The sequence below is a fragment of the Tiliqua scincoides genome, chromosome 1 (assembly GCF_035046505.1).
Source record: "Tiliqua scincoides isolate rTilSci1 chromosome 1, rTilSci1.hap2, whole genome shotgun sequence".
NCBI classification, from domain to species: Eukaryota; Metazoa; Chordata; class Lepidosauria; order Squamata; family Scincidae; genus Tiliqua; species Tiliqua scincoides.
In genome coordinates, this window is record NC_089821.1 from 226,417,893 (window position 1) to 226,439,526 (window position 21,634).

Sequence of the window (21,634 nt, forward strand, 5' to 3'; positions counted from 1 at the left end):
TGACCACGCCCCCATCTCCCGTTCCGTGGCCCGGAGGTCTGGGAGACCGCTGAGCCGCGGAACCAGGGTGCCCGCCGTGCGCTGGCTCACCACCAGTCAGAGCTGGGCTAGCTCTGGCTGGAGCCCAGCGTAAGCCCCGCAAACGTGCCTTATGGCACCTTTGCGACTGAGGTCCGCAGTGCGAAGTCGTGCCGCGAACCTCAGGATCGGGCTCTTAATAAGTTAAATTGTTATGTCATGTTTGATCTGTTGCCAAATGATTTCTATAAGTTCTACTGCAGGGGTGTCAAATATAAGGCCCATGGGTTGGATGCGGCCCCCAGAAGCTCTTTATCCAGGTCCTGGGATCTCCAAGCAGAATCATCAGCTGCTCTCAGCTGCTAAACCATGCTGAGAAGTCACTGCTGAAAGAGAAGCCCACATGATGATTGGGTTCTCCCATATCTTGAACATATGATCAAAATTTGCTTATTTTCTCTTCTGTCATTTGTAGCTAAAAGTTCCTCAGTGAGTCAAAAGTGCTTATTTCTAGTCATGACCTGCTTAGTGCCATCATTTCCTGCTTAATGTAATCATTTCTGGCCCCCAGCAGGGATCATGAATGCTGTTAGGCCCACTGTATTAAATGAGTTTGACACCCTTGCTGTACTGTTTTCCTTTCATCGTGGAACAGAAAACATCTGTACACATGGAATAGCCAGGTAAAACATGTCCTGGCATATCAACATTATTTTGTTAAAAATGCAGCCTGAGGAGGAATCCAGTTTGACTTGAAAGTTGGCATCCTGTATTCCAAACTAACCTGTCAGCCGTTTCCCAAGAGGAAGACTGTCACACAGGAAGAGCAGCAACTGGAACTTTGCTTGACCCTCTGCCAGCGTGCACTGCCAGGAAGAAAAGTCCCTGATTTTAAAAACAGGCTCTCGATTTAGAAGGGGCCATTCTGCCGGCATTACTTCCCGTATTATTCAGTAGCAAACATTTTTTGCCACCATATGTGCAGGCAGCAGGGCACTACAGCAATGGTACAATATCCAGCATTTTAATACTGCAGACTCATATAAACAATTTTTTGTGCATACATAAATGTCATGTGTTAGGGTTGTTTCCACTTGCTAGATGCTGCTTCTTTTCTGGGACCAATGCAACTACTAAGACAATCTATAATCAGATTGTCTCTCTACAAATGCTGTAGCTAGCATCCCCTGTAAAAGGAAATGCACCACAGCTGTGGCACGACTCCACGGCTGGCAAATTTCCAAAACATACAGCCCAGTAACCAAGCCTATGCATGGAGAAAAGGATGTGAGCCTGAGTGGTTTCTGCACAGAAAAGTATTAGGAGGGCAAGGAGTGGGCCTCTAGTGTGTGTGTGTGTGTGTGTTTAATAAGAGCAATTGTATTTCTAAACCTGTAATTTGGGAATGCTAAGAGAAATCTCATTATGACGACAAAAATCGGAGAATGTATTTGGTGATTAAGAAAGTCTACTTTCTTGGGAGTAAGCCCCATTGAACACAATGGAACTTCTGAGTAGACATGCATAGGCTTGTGCTGCAAAACTTACTCATACAGAAGAAATGAAGCTATTTCCCTTTGATACGTTTTGTTCATATTTCTGTTCTACTTAATTTTTGTAAAGCCTGTTTAGTTATTTGGGGGAAAATGCTGTGTGTCCCCCCCCCCCACGCCCATTATGGTCCTGGAAGACGTTGCTTACAGAAAACACAGGACAAGGACCACAATGTTCTTAAAGACAGAACAGTAAATTATAATAGTTATACAGTAAAATAGCAGAAGGTTATGTTGGTCCATTAGAAGAAAAACCCACAATTCAAAGGAGGGCAATGCTTTTAAACACAGGACAAGGACCACAATGTTCTTAACGACAGAACAGTAAATTATAATAGTTATACAGTAAAATAGCAGAAGGTTATGTTGGTCCATTAGAAGAAAAACCCACAATTCAAAGGAGGGCAATGCTTTTAAATAGGATCAACCTAAATGGGAGTGTATCTCCCCCATCGTTAAATAACTATACAGGTGGGACCTCGGTATCCACTGATTTGACTCACCACTGACACCAATGTCCATCTTTAAATGCTTTGCAACAAGGAAAAACGCACCAAAATCCAATGTTTGACCTTTGTGCTGTTAAATAAATATAATTTCATTCTACTAGATTCCATTATTCCATCTAGTGGCTGAATGAGGTACAGCGTCTATATCAACGAATTCTCTGGTGACAATGAAGGAGCAAGATACCCAGTAGTGGGTCTTTAAAGCTGTTTTTCCACTGATTTGGTATCCACTGATTATTTTATCCGCTGAGGATTCTGGAATGGAATCCCAGTGGATAAGGAGGTATGACCTGTATTTCACTTTCATATTTCTGAGACTGAAGGGGAGGTCAGATTGTCTTGAACGTTAGAACCTTTCTGTTTAGAAATTAATCATTAAATATAAGGGGCACAATCCAACACTGAGCGGCTTTAATCCCATGCATTTCAACGAAAGAACCAGGCAATTATGATAAGATCTCATCTACTGAAATCAATAAGGCTTCAGCTGGATTGGGCCCAAGAGCTTCAATAGAATGTAAGGTTCTACCTCACTCAGGTTGCAAACATATGCACACTTACTTAGAAGTAAGTACCTACTTCTGAGTAAACATGCATAGGACTGCACTGTGGATACAGGATGCTGTATCAGCTGAAGAAGCACAAATCATTGTTCACACTGCTTCAAAGACTGCAAAATCTCAAGATTGAAGCAGTAGTCCTATAGTAGGAATAAACAAGTACCCCATCCTGGATTGTGGATAAAAACCTGTGTTTATTTGGGGCACCAATTCTTTTATAGGTCAGCAGTTACCTTGGTCAGTAGAATTTAATTTCTGGCATGTAATTTATCTACAGATTTAGAGATTAAGTCTCTACCTCAAATAACCTCTGCTTGGCCCATAGGCCTGGCCCCCACCATGACAAACCTCCCTGCAGAGAAAGGTCCGCTCAGTGTCACTGGGATAATGAGACAAATACCTTTTTAAACCCTGCAGCTCTTATCTCCTTGCTTATCTGCTTTGAGTAATCAGATTCCCCAAGGCTGCCACTGTAAGTCAACCTGTGGCACTGACACTAAAGAGGCTTGTTGGGGCAAGGCTAGCAGACTAGGCTTGATCGCTGCAGCAATGCTAAACATCTCCTCCAGCTATCACTTTTTTAGAGGCAAATGGCTCATTTCACCCCAAAACCACTGCTGGAGAGAGATACAGCTCCAAGGAGATGTGAGGCATCACCTGCTGCTATATTTCCACAACAGCTAAAGGAAGTGCCATGAAAACTATCAAATAGCCAATGGCCAGCTATGAGGTTGGTGAGCTTCTAACTAACACTGCATTTAGATTTTGTTAACATTTTCTACTACATAATTTGTACATAATTACGCAGTAATGTGTCCACTTTTCCTTCTGGATGCAGACAGGGGCACAAAATTTCTAGGCTCCTTTCAGTTTTTGAAAATGACACAAAACACTATACAGTACATAAAAAGTCATAAAAACAGAATATTAACAGAAAAAAACCATACTAAAGTACTGTCCATTGTAATATACTATAAAAGACAGGCTGAAGCCAGAAATTTAAAAAAAAAAATCCTTGCATTAAAATTATTGTTAAAATGAAAAATGCTTTTACTTGCTGCCACAAAGCAGGATGTGTTTCATGGGGTGTAATCTTTCTCCTCCCTTCCAACTCATATGGTTATGATGAGTTATGGAAGAAAAAATCCACTAGAGACAAACAGAACACATTAAACAGAATTTATCTAAAGCTGCAATTTAAAGCTGCAATACAAACTAACTGGGAGTCTTACTCAACAGGACTTGCTTTTGGGCAGACAAGAAACTGGTGACAGCTCTACCAAAATACAAAAGGTTTCCATCATCTTCCTGTACAAACAGGAATAATATCCAATCTGAGTTAAAGTACAGTATCTACTGGGGACTGAAATAAGCTGAAAAAGAGGGTGCTTGGCAGATGTTTTTGACCAGGCTCTCCAGTAGTGTGGGCACTACTGCAGAAGAGACCTGCTTTAACCATCTCGAGATTTTACCCAGGCCCCACTTCTTGATCTCAGGGTTCAAGGATAATTCACTTAGGGTAGTGGTTCTCAAGCATCTTAGCACTGAGACCCACGTTATAGTATGACAGTCTGACAGGACTCACTGGATGGGACGTCATAAACCTGGAAGTGATCTCATAACTGGAAGTGACATCATCAAGCAGGAAAATATTTAACACCCCCATGTGACAAAATCAAATCAATTGAATGCGCAATCCTAACCCCTTATATGTCAATGCTTTCCAGCACTGGCATAGCAGTGCCAATGGGCCATATGGTGCATCCTGCAGTTGGGGGTCACTCTTGGATGCCTCCTTAAAGTAAGGGAATGTTTGTTCCCTTACCTAAGAGCTGCATTGCCCATATGTCAAGGCTGGAAAGCACTGACATAAGGGGTTAGGATTGCAACCTAAGTAAATTAGAAGTTTACAATAAGTATAAGTTTAAAAATTTATTTAAAATAAAGAGGAATCCTCCTAATCCTTGCTGATCTGTTTAAAAAAAATTCCCCAAATATCCCAAAGGCTGCAATCCTATCCACACTTACCTGGGAGTAGGTCTCATTGACTATCATTATTAAAAGCATATACACAGTAACCTGATAAAAGTACAGATCTGTCACATTTCCCGAAATACAATCACATATTGTGGTAGCATCAAGTCTAATATATTAAAAATAAAATACACATTGAAATGAATGGGGACCCACCTGAAATTGGCTTGCAATCCTCTTAGAGGAGCCCATCCCACCAACCCATGCTGGCTTAGGGGGATTGCTTTGATTCTGTAGCTCACTCTTGAACTGGGATGCCCAAACCCAGCCCTGGAGCCACATGCGGCCCTCAAGGCCTCTCAGTGTGGCCCTCAGGGAGATCCCCAGTCTCCAATGAGCCTCTGGCCCTCCAGAGATTTGTTGGAACCCGCACTGGCCCAACACAACTGCTCTCAGCATGAGGGCTACTGTTTGACCTCTCGTGTGAGCTGTGGGATGAGGGCTTCCTCCACTGCTTGTGATGCAGTAGCGGCAGCAAAGGAAAGGCCAGCCTTGCTTTGTACAAGGCCTTGAGCTATTGCAAGACCTTCATTCATTCATATAAGTTCATCTTTAATATATTCATTTATGTATACTTATGTAAATGTATTCAAATTTTAAATGTACATTAATTCTTCCCCCCCCCCCGGCCCCTGACAGTGTCAGAGAGATGATGTGGCCCTCCTGCCAAAAACTTTGGACACCCCTGCTCTTGAGGATCAGAGGAGTCCATGACTATGGTAATAGAGTTGCCAATTCTCTCTGAAGCCATTCCTGGAGATTATCTTTTTCCAACATGATGCAATGTCATGTAGTCAAGGATGGCCTGTTAAAATCTCCAGGATTGCTTTCAGGAGCCTGCTTCAGATTGGTGCTAATTCCTAGTGACTCCAGGCCAGTCCTGAAGGGTTGGCCATCCTACATCATACAAAGGACTGGCTTTGGTACTTCACACCTGCTTGTGAGCATACCAGAGGTATCTTTTGACTTCTGTCAAAAGATTTGAGCTTTGATCACCAAGCCTCTCTTTGTGAATCTCAGGGCTTGGGATGCTGGGACCAGGCAGCTTCTGTTTCTAAGAAGATATTTCTTTTGTCATAATGTAAAGGATACACATTGATCATATGAGGAGATGAGAAAATGAAACAAAATAAAGTTCGTACATTGCAGGAAAATGCTTGGTCACAGTCCTCTCCAGAGTGCTGAATGAAGAGTCATGGAAAGGTCTCATTCTCTTCAAAAACACTGCAATCCAGGGGAATAGCTAAGGGATCTGGCACCCGGGGGCAATTTTTTAAATGCTCACCTGGTTGTTAACACCCCCTGGGGGCCAGATGCCCAGAACACCCCCCAGGGGTGTTCCCCCACACACAGCCTCCCCTGGCCTCAGAAGGTCTCCAGAATGCATCCCTTGATACCCCCCAAGGCATGGTACCTGGGGCAATTGACTCCCCCAGCCCCCCTTAGCTACACCACAGATGCAATCATATGCATGTCTACTCAAAAGTAAACCCAATTAAGTTGAATATGGTTTACTCCCAGGAAAAAGTCTGTATAGGATTGCAGCCTTAGTAGCACAAAACAGGTCAGAAACAACTTCTATTTCAGAAGAAATTTTAATGAAAAAATTATTAAAATTAAAATTACAAAGCAGCACCTGGCTGCCTCCCACCATACAATGCCAGCAGGACTGGAAAAATGGTTCACATTCCAAAGTCATATCGCAAGTTAAAGCACGAGACCTGTATAACGTTGAAACAAATACGTACTAATTCTGAAGCACATGTATCATATTTTCAGGCAGCTGGGCTATTCCCAGCGCTCCTCAAGGTTCTGTGGAAATCAATACAATGCACTAACCTTAGCTATTGTATTTCACACACCAGAGACTCCTGCCTGGAATGCTTTCTTCACATCATGCTTACAGTTACGAAGAGGTCAGACAAGGAGAGAGCTTTGCATGCCAAGGGATATATACCTATGAACACACTTGTATACTATTCTGTTGCCTTAAGGTAGAACTAGGTGCCATCTCGCCCATTCCCAAATCCATGTTTGCCGAGAGCCAAACTTCATGGTAGGTTATTGGTAGTATTGGTTCTGATGTTCCTGATTTTTCTAGCTTAAACAGGAGCTGTGGGTGACCCAATTCAACTGAGCACCATGATGCAGTGGGAAGGAATCTTTATAACCCTTTGTGCACTTTTGAACATCTTCCTGGATGCTGTTTCCCCTTGTAGGAAGGTTGGGGAGCTACCAATTGGAGTTCTTCTCCTGGGGGAAAGAGCAGCCAAAGATCTGGTTTATCTCAGCCAGGGGTGGCCCATCCATGGGGCCAGGTGAAAAGAGGTTGCTTTGCACAAACCTCAAGGGAAGTAGTGAACTGGTGGTGAGTGCCTAACTTCCCAACCTGCCACCTGCATCTCTGCCTCCACCTGGTCCCTGTCATGGTGCTAAGTGAGAAGAGGATGGGGGAGACTTTCTCTGCTCTGCCCATTGTTTCTTTTAAACTGACGGGGCAGAAAAGAACCTGGGAGCAGAACCTCCTAGGATTCTTCCTGCCCCACACGGTTAGACAAAACAGTGAGTGGTGGAAGAGGCAGTGATGTGGAGGGTGAGATGCACACACACTCATGCAAATATCCCCACAACATGGGGAGTGGGGTTTGAGCACTCGGGCAATTGTTTGGCTTGGGTCAGACCTCATCAAAGCAGCAGTTAGTGAATTATCCTTGAAACTCCTGGGATATTCCCAGGTGACTTCTAGATGTTGGTGCAGCTGTTTGGGCTCAAGCACATACCTCTCTACATGTGCTGTAGCTGTGATGCTGTGGCAGACTTCTGGTTACACATTTTACAGGAAATCTTTAAAATGGTCTAAACCAGTGTTTCTCAAACTGTGGGTCGGGACCCACTAGGTGGGTCTTGAGCCCATTTCAGGTGTGTCCCCATTCATTTCAATTTTTTATTTGTAGCATATTAGACTTGCTGCTACCATGGTATGTGACTACATTGGGGCAAATGTTATAGACCTGTACTTTTAACAAGCTACTATGTGTATTCTTTTAACAATGACAGTAAATGGGACATACTCCTGGGTAAGTGTGGGTAGGATTGCAGCCTAGGACTGTTAAAAATTTTCCTGCTTGATGATGTCACTAACGGTCATGACATCACTTCTGGTGGGTCCTGACAGAGTCTCATTCTAAAAAGTGGGTCCAGGTGCTAAATGTGTGAGAACCACTAGAAACCATTAATCCAGAGCCTAGGTTAGCACTCCTTTCAACTTGGGGGCTAAGTTCAAAAGGAAACTGCCAATAGCAAACTCACTAGCCATCTCCTAGTTGCTGCATTTATGGGGATAGGGCAGCATCAGAAGGTACCTGACCCATGTCAGTTACAACACTGGTACATTTGTATAGTAATACCTCTCATAGCACAGAGTATCCATTCTGGAAAGTTGAGCACTGTGTGAAACAGCTCTGTAGAAGGCATAATTAAGGCAAGAAACAGGCACTGACTGGCCCCTGTGCTTCCTAGAATGAACTATTTTCATTGCCTCAAATAGCTGTCAATTACACAGGATAAAGGGTGCTGGAACAAATCAGTACTAAAGGGCAACATTATTGGAGGTATTACTGTACACGACACCTATCTCTCTTTTGGTCTTGGTTCACCACAGGCTTGGTCAAACCTGATATCAACATGTATATAGAAGATTCTGCTTTATAGTTATATCACGGTGCCCAAACCCCAGCACCCTTGGGGAGCCCCCAGTTTCCAATGAGCCTCTGGCCCTCAAGTGACTTGCTGGAGCCCAACTTGCTGGCCAGACCCAACTGCTCTCAGCATGAGGACGCCTGTTTGACCTCTCACCTGAGCTGTGGGACGAGGGCTCCCTCCACTACTTGCTGTTTCACATCTGTGATGCAGCTGTGGCAGCGAACGAAAGGCTGGTCTTGCTTTGTACAAGGCCTTTTATAAGCCTTAAACTACTGCAAGACCTTCATTCATTTATATAAGTTCCATCTCTGATAAATTCATTTATGTAAATTTATTCAAATTTTAAATGTAAATTAATTCTTTTTCCCCCCAGCTCCTAACACAGTGTCAGAGAGATGATGTGGCCCTCCTGCCAAAATGTTTGGACACCCCTGGTGCATATTAACCATAACCCAGCTCTTCCTAAGCCCTTTAATCAATCAGTATTTTTTAAAAGGCATGTTTGGCTAAGGCCACAACCCTAACCAACTTTCCAGCACTGACTTAAGGGCAATGCAACTCCAAGGTAAGGAAACAAACATTGCCCTACCTTGAGGAGGCCTCCATGACTGCCCCCCAGCTGCAGGATGAGGCATATGTCCCCGTGGCACAGCTATGCCAGTGCTGGAAAGTTGGTTAGGATTGCTTATATTTTGATGTTTAATTTGCTGTTCCTATACTGTGCTATATATGACTGTCTCAAAAATGAATGCGATGTTTGTTAATCAGCTTCCCCACTGTATCTTCAAGTAAGTGTGGGTCTAAAAGTATATAGGGAGAGACTATATAAAAGTACTGTATACAAGACACCAGCCACAGGAGAGGGGTTTCTGTATCTCTCTGTTCCCTCCCCAGTTCTAGGTAACTGGTAATTTGTTTTGTAATGCCAAAGCAACACTGAAATATCACTGAATGCTGGAGAACTTCCTCACTCTGTAACTCCCTTTATGCACAGGTGAGTAGAGGGAACTGTTTCCACACTCAGATCAACCTTGATCAGTTGGATGATGCATTTAACATAACAATAAATCCGCTCATATTCCTGTGCTTGCATTCTGTCCCCTCTTTTCTGATACCAATATCTCTCCCCTTTTTCTTGCATTAAAAAAAATTACTCTTTTGTTCACATTGCCCATTAAATCAAGTTGCTCAGTGAACTGAAAACACCTGTTTCTGAACAAGCGATATTGCTGCATAAGTATTTTTCTCAGTCCAAAACAACAGTTTCCTGGATTTTTATCTACGCGTATTTCCTGCTACACAACATCCAGATCCCACAAGTGTCACTGAAGTCCTGTTTCCTGTGACATTGCTGTTCCTGAATTTCCTCTGACATTATCCAAAATGTATGCTATGTTTGATGGCTTATGTAAAACAAAGTTTAGCCAGGTGTACATGTGATAGATTTTAATGGGAACAGCATGTCCTGCCATCCTAAACTAGGTCGATTTATTTTTGCATATAAGGTATTCTAGCATAACTAGCTCTTGATGGAATTAAAATCTTGCCAAAACAAATAAAGCTTAGCAGAGTTGCATTTTTATTTTTATTTAGAAAATATACATGGTCGCATTCGTTCTATTTCAATTATAACTGTAAATAAATATGATGTTTTAAAGGCACTATCACCATGTTTTATATCAATTTGTATTTTTACTTGTCAGGAAATTTGAGAGTCTGTCAAACAACAGTGTAAAGCAAATGGAGTTTCCAATCACGATCCAGGTGCACAGACTGCCTCTTTGTTCATCCAGACAGCTGACTGTAAGGCTATTGGGGAACTAGGACAGGCCAGTCTTCGCAACCCTGCCTACGGTATTAGACTGAGGATTTCCTGGCAGATTAGACTGGGGATCTCAGGTAACTAGGCTGAAAAGCATTGCCAAGCTCAAACATTGGAGTGAAAATGACATTCCATAATCAATAACAGCTCAAATCCTAAGCATGTTTACTCACAAGTCTCACTGTATTCACTATGGGGCTTACCTCCAGTAAGCCTATAGGATTGTGACCTAATTTTGCGTGTTAGAGGTCAGAAAATGATGCCTTCTTTGTAGTCTGCTGCATGATGACCAGCCTCAACAAAGGCCTTGGAGTCAGAGAAACCTTGGTGAGCTAAGAATAGATAAGGCCAGACAGAACAATGACTGGACACAGTCTAATTTAGGGCCCAATCCTATCCAACTTTTCAGCACTGGTGCAACCGCAATGCAGCCCAAAGGTAAGGTAACAAATGTTCTCATACCTTGAGGAGGCCTCCGTAACTGCTTGCCCACCACAGGATGCAGTGCACGTTCCACTGGCACGGTTGCACTGGCACTGGAAAACTAGATAGGATTGGGCCCTTATACCGCACTTTCTTATACAGTATCTAAGATTATTGGGATATTATTAAGTATTACTATTATGGGATAACCCAGCAAAGCCCACAAAAGATCATGTGCAAGTGTTTGTGGGACATGGTGTGGAGGTACCATAGCAGAAGCATGAGAAGTGCCAGAGCAGACCTTGCTTCCCTGGATAGGATTGGGACCTCAGGCAGCAAGCTAGCCACACTTTCCTGGGAGTAAGCCTCATTGAGTATAATGAGACTTACTTCTGAGTAGACAGGCATAGGATTGGGCTCTTACACTGTAACCAACTTCTCCTTCTTCCCGAAGAGATCCTCCGGGCAACTTTTTAGAGCTCATCCTAGGCATGTCGACTCAGAAGTAGACCCCATTACAATCAATGGGGCTTACTCCCAGGGAAGTAAGAGTAGGATTGCAGCCTGAGAGCCCAGTCCCGTGCGTGTCTACTCAGAAATAAGTCCCACTGCAGTCAGTGGGGCTTACTCCCCGGAAAGTGTGGCTAGGATTGGGCTGCCAATCCCCTTTCCCCTGAAAGAAAGGAAGGGGCCTTTCCTCCTCCCTGCTTGGCGCAGCCTCCGCCCCCAACAGCCGCCTCCTCCTTCCCCGGCCGGTCCCTGCTGCGAGGGGCGGACCCAGCAGCCGCACAGAGGGAGCCTTTCAGCCGAGCGGCGCTTGCGGGCTCAGTCCGGCTGCGCTGGGGCGAGCGCCTGGCCGGCCACGGAGCAGCATGAGCGGCGGGCCGGGGCTGCCCGGGAGCGGCGGCGTGGTGGTGGGCGGGCCGGGCTTGCCCCCGCTCCCCAAGAGCCTGAGCGGGCTGCTGAATTCCTCCTCCAGCGGGGGCGGCCCGGGAGGAGCCGGCGGGCGCTGGCGGGACCTGGAGCGCCTCTACGCGCAGAAGTCTCGCATCCAGGACGAGCTGAGCCGGGGCGGAGGGGGCCGGGGCTCCCCGCGGCCGCCCAAGCCGCCCAACCTGGACGCCGCCCTGGCGCTGCTCCGCAAGGAGATGGTGAGTGAGCGGCGCACCGAGGGAGCCAGGCTGGCTGGCAGGGAAGCGCCCCCGGCGCACATCGGAGCGGAAAGTGGGCAGTTCCTGAATTGCAATAATGGGGCGGGGGGCTTTTTAAACTTCCTCTCCTTCGGTGTATTAAGGCTGCAATCCTGTCCACACGTTCCTGGGAGTCAGCCCCATTGACTATAATGGGGCTTACTTCTGAGTAGGCATGCATAGGATTGGGCTCTAAAGCTACAGCCCTCTTCGCAGGCTCCTGGGAATAAGCCCCACTGACTATAACGGGACTGACTTCTGAGTAGACGTGCCTACTCAGGCTCTTAAATCCAGCCAATCCCCCCTTCCGCCCCCACCCAAGCGACTTAATTTGATCCAGAGCAACCGAGGTCCCGAGTACAAATCCAAGACCCGGCTCGAGAAAGTGAGCGGTTGTGTCAGGCAGTCGTGATTCTGAACATGTGCAGAGTGCAGTTCTCTCCCTTCTGGCGGCTTTTTCCATGCGTGATGGTAAACGGTGTGCCTACACGCAGGTTGGGCAGGTGCTCGGCTCTTCCCAGGTCCATACCATAGCATACGTACCACTGCACGTGGCTGGAAACCTTGTCTGTTGAGTGCACACACCCTGATGTGTTGCGTGGGCATTTCACGATGAAAACGTGAAATGGTGCTGAGGAACTGCAATGATGTGTGTTCAGGGAGAAGTTCCTGGCTTTACAGGCAGGCTGGATCCCTGTGATGTCTTCTTTTAAGCCATTTCTGCCCAACGTTGCATATATACAAAAATGGGGTTTAATATAAACTGAGCACAGAAAATGAGACTTACCTAACAAATGGTAACTGTTTCTAGTAGATGGAGAAAACTTTTGAGGCACTCACAGGGAGCATATTCCCTTTCCCCCTTGATGATGTGTCCAGGGTTTTGGGGCGTGAATGCATGACGCTGCACGAGTCTGATCATTGGTCCATCTGTAGCTCAGCATTGCCTATGGTGGCTGACAGCAGCTCTCCCAGTTTTTGGACCAGGGGCTTACCCAGCCCTACCTGAAGGTGATTGAAACTGAAATCTTCTGCAGACAAAAATGTGTGCTCTGAGTTGGGCATGAATGTGAAATAAATGCTGTTAGGGACAGAACACTAAAACAGTGGTTCTCAAATTGTTAGCACTGGGACCCACTTTTTAGAATGAGAATCTGTCAGGACCCATTGGATGTGATATCATGACCAGAAGTGACATCACCAAGCAGGAAAATTTTTAACAATCCTAGGCTGCAATTGTACCCACACTTACCCAGGAGTAAGTCCCATTGACTGTCATTGTTAAAAGAATATACGTGGTAGCTTGTTAAAAGTACAGGTCTGTCACATTTCCCCAAATGCAGTCACATACCATGGTAGCATCAAGTCTAATATATTGAAATGAATGGGGACCCACCTGAAATGGGCTAGCGACCCACCTAGTGGGTCCTGACCCACAGTTTGAGAAACACTACACTAAAACATTTTCATTGTCACTGAAAATGTTCTCCCTCCTCTCATCTTTCCTCCCCACAGTTAGTCTGCCACCAATGTGATGAATAGCACAATGTGAGCTGTTACCCATTTAATGAACAGCACAATGTGAGCTGTTAGTGTGAGCTGTGAGGAAGTAATGAGTTCAGATATCACTTCCCATTATTATTAACAATATTTATATACCGCTTTTCAACAAAAAGTTCACAAAGCGGTTTACATGAACTCGGTCAGTGGCATTGAGCAGGTCTCTCTCTCAACTTCAGTCCAATGTTTATATTATGGAGATAGTTCTGCTCCATAATGTTCTACTCCATAGTGTACATACTGTTGTACAATACTGTTCTACTTTGGGGACTGTTTTGTACCAGAGGTGCTCAAAAGCCTTGTTGTGTGCCATATAAATTCTATGGTAGGTTTCAAGGACCACATTATCACCCTGAAAATGCAAATGGTACTATAGTTAGTGAGATAACATTCTAATTGGAGAGAAATCTGGAAACTGTGGGCATGCATGGGTAAATATTTTAACGTGGAGCAATGGGCCCCAATGTTTTGTGCATGCGTATTTATTTAAATGGTTTATATGCTACCTTTCCTTTCAAATAAATGGAGCACTTGAGATGGCATTCAACATCTGAAAGGAACAAAATATCAAGTGCAATCAATTGTAAAGAACAGTGCAGTTAAAACAAAATGCAACCAGTTTGCATTGTGTTTGAAATATTTCTCAGGTTCAAAAGTAGGTGGGACAGGCAGGCAAAGTTGAAGAAACAGAAACTGGAAGCCTCTTTTGGCATGTAGAACAACTTGTGTTCTCCTGTGGATCTAGGCCTTTGATGGTTATCCAGTTCCATCCATCCTAGCCTAGGGATTATGACTGAAACATTCCTTCTGTGGTGGAAAGGCATAGCTCAAAATGAAATCAGCTCTGCAAGCCAGAAAAAACTTAACAGGCTCCTGATCTGGAGTGTGTGTTCAAAAGGCAGTCCTGAGTAGTATCATCCCAGTTAAAGCCCATTTCTCTTTCCCTGTCTTTTCTGCTTTCTTTAAGAACAAACCCTAAAGGATGTAGTTTAATATCAGAGTTCCTCTCAGTGAGAATTTAGAAAGAATGCCTCTTTCATTGCACCCTCCTCTTTCAGTGCGGATAGTTTCAGATTGCTTGTGAACACATATGCACAGTCTACCTTCAACACTGGGATTACAAAAGTGTTTTTGTTCTGCTTCAGAAAGTGGAACTTGACTGTTGTAGACTTTTTCTTTCCCTCCCTTCATTTGGCTTTTTTTCTGAAATATGACTGGTGTAACTTGATGGGCATTTTGCTTTGCACAGAATTGTGTTTTGAACTGTATACTGGATTGCTTACCTTGGTTGATTTACACTGATAGTAAATTTTGACGGCACAATTGAAAACTGAACATTTTTTTGGACTGAAAAAAAAGAGATTAAATGGTCATACTGCCAAACTTGTTGATATAAAATGGGCTAAACTCATTGGAAAATTAAATGTGGCTTTTAATATAAACTATGTCTAATTAACAAGTATTTTCATTCTCCCACTTAAAAATGTCAGTCTAAAACGTTTTCTTGCTTGAGGTGGCATGCATATCTTTCACAAGAGAGACAAGCTTAAAGGAAAACAAGCCTTAATTGTTAGGTACCCAACACATTTGTTTTGAATCTGTGACATGATATTCCTGAAGGCAACAGTGACTTCTGCCAGTCTGACACGCCCTTGTCAGCACTTTGTCTGGAGTGTTTCACCTTCTGAAGGAAGGAAGTTGCAGTGACTCAGTGATAAGCGTCCTTAGAATTAGCCTGCCAGAGCTCATTAATATTCACATCATGTGATCACTCTATATCTGGCTATTTCAAAATGTGATTAAAAGGCATTTTTTTCCCTCTTTGCAGTATCTGGTAGCATGGTGCTGTCCAGCTGTTGTTGGTCCTTTGAAATATAACATGAAACACCTTATAGCATGGCTTGGATTCTACATAGGATGCACCACACTGTGGTCAGGATGCTAAGCATTTCCAGAAGCACTGCATAACAATATCATCATAAAATTACAGAGAATGTGGTAATTGCCTCCAACATCCAGGGCAACACTACCAACACCTTGCCAGTCATTAGCTGGCAGCTATTGCCAGCTATTAGCTTTTGAGGGAGGCCCTTCAGCGGATACACAATTTCATCATATTACAGGGAAGGAGCAGGAGGAAGCTGTTGCAGCAGATCTGTTCCAAAGCATGGCATTCCCACGCCCTGCTTCCCTGTGTGGGGTGCTATGTCCTGCCTTCTCAGCTGGAGGGGCAGAGCTAAGAATCTTGCTCAGTGTTTGCCTTTGAAGTCCTGAAGCAGTATGCCTACAGTAGTTTTGAGAAGCCAAGTGGTAGCAAATGTTGGAAAGACAGGCCAAGATAAGATCAGACTGACTTTTGTTTAGATAAGAAATTCCTTTTTTTAATGCTAAGTGTCATTTCACTTAAGGATATACAAGTCAGTTACTGCAAAGAAGCAGTTTCTCATCTCCTCAAAACTGTGTTTAATTTTATTTTTTGGTGCAGTTAAAAAACCAAACTCTTAACACCAGGAATGGTATCTCTCTCTCTCTCTCTCTCTCTCTCTCTCTCTCTCTCTCTCTCTCTCTCTCAGTTTGCTAAAATGGTAGGCAATGTTGGTTGCTTTTTAATTGACTGTTGTGGGTGTACATTCACAAAATCCTTTACTGATGTACCAGGCTTCAAAAGGGAATGCTATTGAGAGGGAACTTAGTCAGCATCCCAGGGTTGGCACAACCTGGCATGCCCTTCCATGCCTCTGCCATGGCATTGTACAAAAGAGCTCCTTACAATGCTTCATGCAGGATTTCATCAAACCTGGCAGTATAAGTCTTCCATGTTTATTAAAAGGGTAGCAGCATGTGCTGTCCCTATAAAAAAAACTCTGAAAGTTCTGCACCCCTGGCTTTAAAGAAACTGCACACAGAGCAAGGTAAGGAGGGGGGTGCTCTGCGTCTCGCTCGTGTAAGCAGGAAGTGGATCTCTGCTGCTTGCATCAGTGGCAGGCTGGAGGAAGGTGGAAGTGCACCCCAAATCTGCTGCCCAGTCAAACCCCTTGCAATCCATCACTGATGCAATCTGCTTCGCCTCACCTCACCTCACGGTTGGGCTGGCTGTGTATATCCCTCCAGACAGCAAAAATGGAGTATAGGATGAGGCTGTAATGTGTCTACTTAATCTGCCATCTGTAGATCATCTTGTGGGCTTTAGCAGCACTAGTTTAGTTCGCAACATTGAATTTATGGGATTTTGAGCCAACTCCTATTCCCTGCTATGCTACAGCATTGCAGCCACACCAGCACAGCCTGCACTGCGTGCTGTGTTGCAGGTGCAACCAGAAGGCCAACAAGGGGTAAGTAAAAACCTCTTTTTACCTATCCCTTAGTGGGCTTTTTGGTGGCCTGTGTCCTTCTTTGGACTTGTGCAAGCTATATAGCTGGTTTAAGTCCAAGGAGAGGAAAGGGATGGGGCAGGCTGAAAAATCGATGAATAGGATCCTGGTGCAAGTAGCTAATGTGGGATCTGTTTCCCCCCCCCCTTTCACTGTCTCAAGCCTTCCCCATCCTGCCCATGACCTGCCCCGCCATCTTGCCTCTTCTGGTGTGGCCTGAGTGGGCCATTGGTGTGTGCAGAGAGCCACTGGCTGTTTCTGCTTCCCTTGCACTGGACAGTGGCAGACCATTTGCAGCAGGGCTGTGCTGTTTACAGTAGCAGAATGTGAGTTTCACTGTTGTTTTCTAACAAAAGCATTTGGACCACTAGACTGGTATGTGGTTTCTGTTGCAACCTCAGCATTTAAATGGAAGATGGGATCACACCCTCTGCTATGAAGCTTATCTGTTTCTTTTGGATAGAAAAGGAAGCTGCATCTCAAAGAAACACACAAATGATGTTATCTAGATTGCATTTCTGATATTTAACCTCCACATATTTCTTGAACAATCCTACACCATCTCTTGTTGTTTTGATTCTTAGTCTTGCCACCCCCTCAAATACCTTAGTAGTTTGTTCACCTGTGATGCAGTGCTTTCATATGATAAACACATTTTTATCCCACCTTTCCATTGTTTTGAAAACTTTTCAGACATATTTGCAAAAGGCCTAAGGGCCAAATCTTATCCGATTTTCCAGCACAGGTGCCGCCGTGCCAATGAGGTGTGTGCTACATCCTAAAGTAGGGGAACTGTTACGAAGGCCTCCTCCAGGTAAGGGAACATTTGTTTCCTCAGGGCTACATTGCGGCTGCGCCAGCACTGGAAAGTTGGATAGGATTGGGCCCTAAGCTTGGCTCTTCAGTTTGCCTTTTCACAAATATATTTGAAAAGATTTTTCCTTTTTCAGCACTGGTGTACAGTGTATTTCCGTAAATAGATTTTTCATCCTAGAACAAAACAAGCAGCTTCCTCTTCTCACTTGTTGTTTACTCTGGATGGTTTTGATGGCAGTTACAATCCTCACATGAGGGTACTAGATGGAATTGTTGGTTCTGGCTGCCCCAACCCTGGTGCTGGTTGTCCCCAGAAGCAGCTGACTCCAAGCCCAGTGTTGAGGGTGTATCAGCTAATCTCCAGGTTAGGTCAGAGCTCTTGCCATGCAATTCGTCCTCCAATCAGCTTGCTTGATGGTCATTGGCTACCTTGCTACATGTATACCTAATTGCATTATAAAGCTTGCATGTCAGTTTTGCCCATTAGCTGGAAGTGTGTCAGTGCCTCTGCCAGGCTGCTGGGGACCCAGGCGCAAAGTCCTGTATTAGGCCTCCCATGGTGCCCACTTCCCACTACTTGATGATGGCGGTAGCACTCAGTGTGTTATCTGTAATGATGGCTCAGGAGTCAACCTGGTTGGATGGAGTCTCTGATAGCTGAGAGCCCCTGGCCAGTGCTCAACTTAACTAAATTCCAACACCATCCTTGATTCGATAGGCAAGCAGGAAGTCATCACGAGATCCACCTTGGGGGGGGGGGAAGCAGGCTGACTTCTGGGTAAACATAGGACTGCACTGCAAGTTTATTATGTTCAGTGGAGCCTGTTACCCAAGTATGTTTAGGAATGCCTTCCAAATAAAGTATATCATTTTTATATGAGGAAACACTATGATGACCTTTGACACTGCAGTGTAGGGATTTTCATTCTGTGGAAGAGGCCTTCTCTCTGTGCTTCAAAAGTTTGCGCAGAGGAGCATTGCAAAAGTATGGTTTGATGAGAGTTAAGGGAGAGAATGTGGTGGTGTGTCCTTGGAGAGTGCGCCTCCACCCATGTGGGGTGAAGGTAGTTTATAGATGGCTAAAAGTAGAATTCCACAGAAGACCCATTGACAGCTAGCATAACCACGCTGCCTACTGAACATCCATGCCGTGCTTGAAACAATACAAGGTACTATCCCTTTTCTTTCACCATGCCTCCCCTGGACACCTCTCTGTAGGAGCCACATGCAGAGCAGCCCAGATAAGTGCTGCCTGGCAAATAATTGGTCTTTGTTATACCTTGGACAGATTCTCTGTGTTAATTTAATAGATGTGGTGAGTGCTTTCTTTTTGCTAGTCATATGCTGATGCATTTCCTCAAAAAGCCTGTGAGGTAAGATGAAGTCACGTGACAGAAGTGAACTACTTCTTCGATCCACTTACTCCCTGTGGAAGGCAGCCAGTTGTCTGCCTACTTTAAGGAACTAACAAGATGCAGTGAGGGAGAGGAGGCCTGTATGCCAGACCTGAGGTTTTTTGTTTAATAAAAGGTGGTGGGGTGTGTGGAATTTCAAGTGCGGTATGGATAGGAGGAGGTGCTGAAGCTTTATTTCCAATGAAGCTGCTTCTTTACAGCTTTTTGATTTCCACACTTTAAACTGCATGCATATACCCTCACTTTATAGGAAGTCTCTAGTGATCTGATTCTGACACAAGTCTGCTCACATCCTGTCTAATTTCTCTTTAAAACAGGATATTGGCCTACTGTTACATGGATCTGTTGCTGTTCAAGAGGGCACGGTACCATGACTTAAGCATCAGGAATGTTTTGCCACACTCCATCTGTGCAAAGCAGCTTTCCCTCACAGAGGCTGTTTCTTGTTAGTTCAGCAGGGTGGAATCTCTCAAGGAATTTAATTATCCTGCTATAGTGTATAATTGCCATGTACAACGCGGATCTTCTGGCTTGAGACACTGTGGGGAAAAAATCTGCAAGAGCCAGTATTTTCAAAATAGAATTATGCCATGAATATTAACGTGTGTGTTTTTGTGTTTTCTCTTCCCCCCCCCCCACCTCCAAGGTTGGCCTCCGGCAGCTAGATATGTCATTACTGTGTCAACTCTACTCGCTTTATGAATCTATTCAAGAATATAAAGGTGCCTGCCAAGCTGTATCAAGTGCAGACTGTGCGTATGCTCTGGAAAATGGTTTCTTTGAGGAAGAGGAAGAATATTTCTAAGACTGTGGTGCCAAGGGCAGAGTGAGGATGGGGTCTGCAGCTAAGAAATCATCAGTGTCCAATTGGAACTCTTTTTAGTGTATCTCTGCCTTGTGCTGGAGGAAAGAGGCTCTGTTGCTGTGCAACCCACTTATTTCTGGCATGCTGTCAATCCAGGTTACACACTGCGTGAGTTCTACTTCAGGAAAGCCACGTGCAACAAGCTTTGAAGAGACCATGAGCCCTTCTGACAGGACGTGTCAGTATAATTCTTGCATTGGGTGTTTCCAACTTGCACATGTTGGCAAATGACCTTCTATAATTGGCTTATGCAAGAAAATAATTGCATCCTGAAAGTTCTGACATGTAAAATGGTAGCTACTATAACTGTATGGAGTCCACACGTTTGGGATCATAAATCACATTTGAACAGCAGTCATTTTTCTCTGCTCCGGTAATGTTCTGGTTGGACTTTACAAATATTTTCTAAGACCCTCTTTACTTTCAGTTCAAAGTTTACACATATTAGAGAATGTAGGCTTTCCCACCAGTATTCCAGTTTCCCTTTTGCTACAAAGTGTCAGTATGACTTTTAGTTATTGAAGTCAATATAATCTAAATTTGTTTTATAACACTTTGTATTTTATTCAAATGGTAAAGGCGCTTGCCTCTTGTTGCCTCATGTTGCATTGCCTGTAGTAACACAAGTTTACACATAATTTAGATACTTAGTTTACAACAGGTAATTTACATGAGGAAATTTCATACAGACTTGGTAATCTTTTCTACTAATTAAAATGCTTGGAAGGTATGCTGTGAATCGAAAGAACCTGCATAAAGAATTTGTAGGGTATTATATGCAGTCTTTTGTTTTTATACTACCATAACTGAAAGAATTCAAGCTTGAACTATAATTTATTAAACTTCTTTACATTAAGTTAATCTTCGTGTTTGTGTGCGTGAGTGTGTCTGTAATACATGTATATGGGAATATACATTTGTGCTTGGAAGTAACCAAGGGCTGTCGCTAACATGTCTTCCTTGCAGACTGAAGCAAAAACATGAACTCAAGGGTCCCAATTTGTGAGAAACAAATATTTAAAGGGTTACATGCAAAACGCTTGACAAGGGTTAATTTGACACACTGAACTTTCTGAGGTTAAAATATTTAGTTCTGGATTTTGCTCCCTTTATCAGCTTTCTACATCAGTATGTTTAGTGAATCACAATAACAAATACCATTTCAGAGTGCTTTTTAAAAATCTGCTTTAGCCTGCAAGACCAAAGGATTCTGTATGAACTTGCAAACTATTACAGTTTAAGGGGTGCTGTTTGAATATTTTCCCCTTATTTATTGGGACAAGAGGTCACGTTGCTAGAATCTAGAAGTTAAACTTCAACCTACGCTATATAGAGCAGATAGAGATCAGATTCTGGATTGAGTGGCAATTATGAATGTGCATTAGTGACCTTTAAAAGCCTGTCTCCACCCTTTAGATGCTTTGTAATAGTTAAGAGCTAGACATAATTGAAGGTTTGGGATTTGATCATGACAGAACAAGCAGTTACTACAAAATATTTCTTCCCTTCCATTTCAAAACCAGACAATACTGGATCGAATTTCCTGGTTTGCTATAAAGCATCAAGCTTTTAAAGGTTGAGCAACTTGCAAATTGTTTTATGTCCTCTGTGGTGTTGCTGGAGATGATTTCATACACAAAAAGCATTCTTGTCTTGGCTCAAATCAGTGTCAGGAATGTGACAAAATAAAAAGAAAACATGGGAAAGAAACCACACTTTCTGGTACTGACTCCATCCAGCATCTACCTCCAAAAAAAAAGTCTGTCATGGCTAAATAAAAATGGAAAAATTTGATT

At 43.9% G+C, this 21,634-nt stretch overlaps 1 protein-coding gene across 1 annotated transcript; it reads left to right on the plus strand.

Moving 5' to 3' along the window:
- Positions 1 to 11,426: 11,426 nt before the first annotated feature.
- Positions 11,427 to 20,699, plus strand: FAM89A (family with sequence similarity 89 member A). The gene is made up of 2 exons (XM_066611404.1): positions 11,427 to 11,772; positions 19,620 to 20,699. The coding sequence occupies exons 1-2, from the start codon at positions 11,494 to 11,496 to the stop codon at positions 19,776 to 19,778; spliced, it is 438 nt and encodes a 145-aa protein (XP_066467501.1). The 5' UTR covers positions 11,427 to 11,493; the 3' UTR covers positions 19,779 to 20,699.
- Positions 20,700 to 21,634: the final 935 nt, after the last annotated feature.